We start from the raw sequence: 7,018 nt of genomic DNA on the forward strand, positions 1-7,018 counted from the left end.
TCTTTGAGCACCTATGCAGCAATCTACTGGTCTAAGGTTCAAGCTCACCCTTCAACAATTTTAAAAGTTATTAAAAATTTAGCCCAATTCATCTTGAATACCACATGACTATATATATATATGGGCAAAAAAGTCACATTGAATAAAAAGCTCTGAAAACCAAAATTTATTTTGATACAACTTTTTAAAAGCATTTAAATACAGGATTGGTAGAGCTGACAATAGTCGCAGACAGTGTTCATGTTTTACATATTTTGTGTGATACACATGAAAAAAACAACCCGAGAAAATCTGGCCTAAATTTGTTGTGGTTAGAAGAACATAGTGAAAAACACTGCACAATGTCACACATTGTCCTTAAAAATCTAAAATCCAAAATTTAACAATGATATTTCTTATACTAACCAATCATGTACCATACCTTCAACATAATAATACCGAAATAATATCAAAGTCTTATATAGCAAACCTATCTACCAAACAAGGTATCCAAGGCGCTGAGTATATACAAACTTACAGAAAGATAGGTTATTGCAGTGATGAGTTCTGAGACCCAATTACGTAGCACCTTATAAGGGTTCACAAGGTGCTACGGCGCATTAAGCAGCCACAGCCAGGAACACCAAGGCAAAACCCCTTCTCTTTTCAATAAGTGCACTGGGTTATTTTAAACGCGTTACATAACACATGGGACCAACGACTTAACGTCCCATCCAAAGGACGAAGCAATGATTATGTGTCTTGCTTAAGGACACAAGTGTCACGGCTGGGGATCCAAACCCACACTCTGCTGATCAGAAACACCAGAGTTTGAATTCGGTGCTCTGAACCGCTTGGCCACGACACTTCCAACATAATATAAACCAATTTAACAGAAGTGCCAATAATATACAGTGAAGAGAAGTTTTCAATGTTTTTTTTACCTCATAGTAAACAGGAAGAGAGAATTCTTGCAAGCAGACATCAATTATCTTCACTAGATTTAACATCTCTTGGTGTCCATGGTTGGCTTTCAAACCAATAAACGACCTATATTTTGCAAGGAAAAGAAAATGGACTAAATAAGAATAATTTTGTAACTTTGCGAAAGATAAATTAACTGGTATAAGTCTCACCTGTAACACCTATAAATAAAATTGTCAAGTTCTTTTCAGAATACAGCACTGTCTTTAATTAACCCCTTGCATCGTAGTTTGCCATATTGAGAATCAAAATTGCATGTAAGGAGTCTGCTCAGCATCGACTGAATGAATGAAACTGGCATTTTGCCAGCGGACCACTGTTAAGGAAGAAGGCTAACTCACATAACATATCCCTCACAGAAGTGCCCTTCATAACAGAAGAAATTGGTGTACCCCTTCAAAACAAAATCCAACACTGACCTGGTCTTCTCGTCATTGGCATAAAACTCAACATTGTCGAAGCAGTAGGTGAACCCTCCAAAGGAAGCCAGTCGCTGGCGTATTGAATCAACAAATGGGTCAATCCATTGATACTGGAGGGTCACTGTCCTCGATAAACTAATATGGAGGTCAGGCACTGGCTCCATGTCAACACTAGAGGGCATCAAGCTGAGTAGGTCTTCCATGATGATTTTGAGTTGTTCTGTTAGTTCAACTGTAACATAAAGACAAACTGTATGGATTAAGTGTGCTTCTCTATAGATGGTTTGCACATGATGTCATTGACCACCATCTTTGATGTAAAACAATGAGAAAAATGCACACAAGTGCGCGCTGTGCCTAGCTCTCAGCCAATGGTAGACTTTCAGGCGTGACGTTTCATCATAGATGGCGGCCAATGCTGGGGGTCTATTGTCTTCATTTCTCCTGACCACCCTCCTCCAAAGACAAGTCCCCTCCCCTACCACCCTACCCTAGTATTCTCACCAGAATGAAGCACGTAGTAAATTCACAACAAACTCACCAAACTTGACTCTCACCACACACTAATGTAGCACTGAGCTCCTTCAGCCCAAACACACACACACTCTTGTGCCACGGGAACCCATAAGGGCAATGACTCAGAGGGCAACCTACATGCAACCAGTTCCAGGCAATCTCCAAGGAAAACCCATGCAGTCAGGTAAGAACTGAAAACCCAATCCACCTAGTGGCCCTGCCATGGTTCGAACCAAGGTCTGAGAGGTGTCGGGAAGGCAACCCAACCACCTGGTGGAAATGACATCAGGTCGGCTCAGTGGTTTCTTTACCTGTCTTTCATTCCTGTGGACCCTGGTTTGAATCCCACCTCAGACCAGAGCCTTGCATTTGGATTGGGCTTTTAGTCTCTTCCTGATTGTGTAGAGTTTTCCTCCCACATTTAAAACTGAACACTCCTTCTCGTTTCCTATCCATCCTGTTATTGCCACTAATTGTGCTGTTATCTGTGAAATAAAATTAAAAAAAACTAAAGATAATCTTTTTTTGCATACCTGGGATGTACACCAATGTAGCCCAATTACCAGCCACATGCTCAAATGACCTGATTCGGCCACCATGCGAGCTGGCATTGCTCTTGCCTTCAGCGACATTAGATGACATATCAAACATACCAAGTATTTCTGATGGTACTGAAGGTAAAGCTGGTCTATAACATGAAAAATATTCACAAAATATGATTTCAAATAAAAAATTGCATCCACTTTATTTATTTATTTATTTCTTGTTTATCCTGGGAAATCCATTCCAAGAAAAACTCACTGATCTCCCATGGATCCCAGCTAATAACAAACTACAGAAGTGAACTTAAGATAAAAATATTACAAATTTACACAGAAAAACATTGCACATTCATTTAAAAAAGCACTAGATCCAAGCATGCACATACATTTTGAAAACTAAAAATAAAAAACGATTTTAAATAGGACTTGCTGCCGTTTGCCAGTTTGTATTGTAAACTTGGGTGTGAGTCTTTGCTATACAGCAATTAAGGGTTTTTATGGCTTTTGACTGGCACACCCCAATCAAAGATACTACAAAAAATAGGGAGACCCCCACCAACATAAGATCAAGATCAGTTGATGGCGTGCTGGCACCTTCAAATCCAACAGTCTCCCTATTGACATTTTTACTGAAACAATCATATTCCAAAGTGGTGAAAATTTAGTACAAACCTTTTCCCGTCTTTCTGGTCTTGAACAGCATTCTCACTTTTAGAATGATCTACAAAATAAAACAAAAACACAAATATTATATCATCACTGATGATAAGTTGCAAGAGAGCTTTTTAAAAATTTAATTTTGTTTCTTCTAAAAATGACTCAGAAACGTTGTCTTGTGAAAATCACCCTTGAAGTAGGAGACTTATTTTACATACTTCTGTTATGGAGACTGCTTTAACTGATTTCTTATATCCAACAGAACCATGTTTATAATTAACCAACAAACCAATGAGTTATTAATTTTAACTAACTCAATGAAACATTTCATTCATTTCTTTTCTTCCTGACTGTCATTTTCGCTAAAAACACTGTCTTGTAATTTTAGGTCTTCTGAAAAAGACTCTTCTCTACCAACAAACTAAGTCTATACTATTGTCAAACCTTTACCACTTTGGGCATGTAGTCAACTCAGGTCAATTAATTTGGGTTTCCAAGCAATTTGCAAATACAATAACCTTCTTCTATTAAGAAGAATGCATCACTTTGTGAGGAAAAAACAAAATTAGTGGAATGTTTTTTCTTACTTAAGCATTTATAAATTTAACAAACTTTATTAAAAAGAGTACTTAAAGGAACACGTTGCCTTGAATCGGTCGAGTTGGTCTATAAAAAGCGTCTGTTACCGTTTTTTATAAAATGCATATGGTTGGAAAGACGTTTTAAAAGTAGAATACAATGATCCATACAAGTTTGCCTTGAAATTGCGTGGTTTTCCTTTTACTGTGTGAACTAACACGTTCGGCCATTTATGGGAGTCAAAAATTTGACTCCCATAATTGGTTGACCGTGTTAGTCTACGAGGTTAAAGGAAAACTGTGCAATTTCGAGGCATGTTTGTGTGGATCATTGTATTCTACTTTTACAGCATTTTTCTACCCACATGTATTTTATAACAAACGGTTACAAATGCTTTTTATAGACCAACTCGACCGATCCAAGGCAACGTGTTCCTTTAATAAAACATTTTGAATCATTGAGTATATATAAATAATGTTAATGACAGTTAAATCCTTACTGTCGACATCGTCCAAGTTCAGTTCTTCTGATTCGCTTGAGCTACTCTCATAACCTTGAAGAGCCTGTAGAGCTGACATTGTTTGCGGTAGTTGGTGTCATGAAGAATGAATGGCCTACTCTAGAATTAAAAATAAAACAAAACTCACTATTTGTCACACTCACAGAACTATTTTTTCCTCACTAAATATCATCATAACTGCAATCAATACGACAACAATGTCGTACTAAAATAATTAGAATAGAGTGTGTAGTAGTTGCGATACCGTTCGACAGGAGGGTTACGTTATCGCAAATATTAAGTGTGTAGCATCCTTTAGAACAGGTTGGATAAATTTCCATATGGCGCCACCACTTTTTCACTCATTTTTATAAAAAGGGATATTTAGGATCTCATTTAGGTAAATTAGATACACCATATTATTTCATATCAAATGAAAAAGTGGTGGCGCCATGGATACAGAAACTTTTCTCGGAGGTTTGTTGTTACGCTCTGCTGCTCTCCACGAACAACAGAACCAACCTTATATATCGTAGGGTCACATGTTATCGACCCCTACTTCTAGGAACTATAAGGCTCGTGAGCCTTATAGTTTCTAGAAGTATTCGACCCCACTTTTGATTCCTGTTTACCGGGAGACTGTGCAAGCTCCACAGGTGACAGAAGCTCTGCTGTTTACTCACGGTCTGTGTATTTTCGTCAGGCTTAATCATGCTGAGAATAAAGTTTCCTGTCGTAGCTTATGCTCAAACATTTATAAAATGATGAATTGTTTGTATAAATCACTAGTGGTATAAATAATGTCAACAATCAAATGAATGAGTCAACACTCAAACTCAAAATCAAAGAAACATCATCCAACCACGAAAGTTCAAAACAAAATTATCATCTGCTAGATTGAGTTTCATGTACAATACAACCAACCAGCAGCAGCTGAGCATGCAGAACAATTATTCAATTAAATTAAACAAACAAAAAACGAACGAGCGAACAGTTGATCGTCAGTTGTACTTGTATCACCATCCTCTATGACATTATTGACATCTGCCTAAAAAAAGTGGAAGAATTCACCTAGTGAATTCATTTCAGTGGCACTGACGACAGTCAGTGGAGAGGCGCCCACGCTGCGCATGCACATTTTATGATTTAGTTTTTTCCTTGGCGTCATATCCTGACTTCCTTACGGACATTGCCGAGTATAACGTAGAAGTAGAAGTAGAAGAAGTATAGTATACCTTTCTGCCAAAGTTGACGCTCCCAAACTTTCTACGAACTGTTCATCAATGAAAAGCAAATTTTTAGCAGACGATAGTTTTGTGGCGCTGATGCTTTTTAATTGCTTTTTACTTGTTAGCCACGTTCAATATTTATTTTATTATTACAACATTTAAATAATATTTTTAATGTATTGATTGCATTTAGAAGGTTTTGAAAATAAGTATGATACGATCAAATATTTTTAAAAGAAGTACATACTCATTTAAATAGTTTTCTTGATGAATTTTGAGACGAGAAAGTAGAAAAAAACTCGTGCCAAAAAAAGGTAGTGCGACCTCTGTTGTTCAAAAATTCGGTCGCGTACAAAACGGTGGTGCGACCTCTGTCGTTCATTTTAATCCATTATTTCTACCCTGGGACGCAGCATGGATGGGACGCGCTGCTGATGCCGCAGACATGAATCGAAAGTGGCTGCCATTATTGAAATTAGATTACATTATTCGTATCAGCGCTCAGATCAGCTGACCTAATTTGAGCACCTAGGGTTCATGGTCATAATTATTTCAACCGCTGCCAGCAGCAAGTAGAGTATAACACTTATTGAATGCCATTGAGTGCAATGCAGACTGTGCATCACGGTGGCTTTAGGAAGGATAGCTTTTGATGAGAGCAGAAATTATTTCGATGAGTAGATACATTTTTAACTGCAAATTGCAAGCCGGGAACAATATATGATTATAAAAGCCCATAGCATGCTGGCGAAGAAACGAAGGTTTCCAAATGTCTTATTCAAATTATCTGCTGTCTAAGAAAACACATTCGACAGCTGGGTTTTCTTGCCAATGGGCATTATTTTTCATGAAGACATTAACACTAAAACAGGCATTTAGCAAAAAAAATATATATATATATATTGTTTTTCACTCATGATGAGCTCACTATTATCTGCCAACGAAAAGGTAGGCTTATTAACATGAAAAAAATTCTTCTGACTATTCATAAAACTACAACCATGACGTTTCGCAAAACTGTATTCTCTCTCAATACAATCTTTCTTGAATAACAATCGTTCTTTGATCAAAAAATGATTTATGCTGTTCTTTGTCCGCCCACATGTACTTTCTCATGGTCGGCTGCACTCGTTTGCAAAGTGAGGGTTTCATTTCTACCTCCATTGCTAACAACCATTACTATTTTTGAGTGATGTTTTTTCTCTATACAAATAAAAACAGAACCAGTGCCAACAACGTTTTTTATGAGCAAAATCAAAGCTGGGCCCAATAAGGCTGGAGTGGTTAATGCAAACTAAGAGTTGCAAGCACTTGTGCTGCAAGCACGGAGATTTTGTAGAAAACTATAGAACAATGAGGGAGATTATTTAGAATATTAGGCCTACGTTTAGGGAAGAGTTTCCATATAAATATACTGGGAGATTTTCGTATTCATCCAAACGCTTGGCAGATAAGCTTCAAAACATAGAAACACACAAAACGAGGGGAATATATTTGCGAAAAGTAGGATGTCACTATATTTTTCTGACATTTTTTTTTGATTGGGCTCCATGTCCTGTTCCACCGGAACCTTTGTATACATTCCCAGCTTCAAGTGATCACACAAATGAT

At 37.4% G+C, this 7,018-nt stretch overlaps 1 protein-coding gene across 3 annotated transcripts in view; it reads right to left on the minus strand.

The window, feature by feature from the left end:
• Nucleotides 1–7,018, minus strand: part of LOC139935413 (U6 snRNA phosphodiesterase 1-like) — a 69,208-nt gene that overhangs the window by 11,568 nt on the left and 50,622 nt on the right. The window contains exons 1-6 of one of the 3 annotated variants that reach the window (XM_071929988.1): nt 5,414–5,520; nt 4,179–4,298; nt 3,116–3,164; nt 2,435–2,589; nt 1,383–1,617; nt 924–1,029 (exon numbers count right to left, since the gene is read on the minus strand). In XM_071929988.1, coding sequence (XP_071786089.1) covers nt 924–1,029; nt 1,383–1,617; nt 2,435–2,589; nt 3,116–3,164; nt 4,179–4,257 — 624 coding nt within the window. In that variant the 5' untranslated portion in view covers nt 4,258–4,298; nt 5,414–5,520. Of the gene's footprint in view, nt 1–923; nt 1,030–1,382; nt 1,618–2,434; nt 2,590–3,115; nt 3,165–4,178; nt 4,299–5,413; nt 5,521–7,018 lie in introns of those variants that run through there. The other 2 variants (XM_071929990.1, XM_071929989.1) reach the window with 2 other exon arrangements.

Source organism: Asterias amurensis, chromosome 3, assembly GCF_032118995.1.
Source record: "Asterias amurensis chromosome 3, ASM3211899v1".
NCBI classification, from domain to species: domain Eukaryota; kingdom Metazoa; phylum Echinodermata; class Asteroidea; order Forcipulatida; family Asteriidae; genus Asterias; species Asterias amurensis.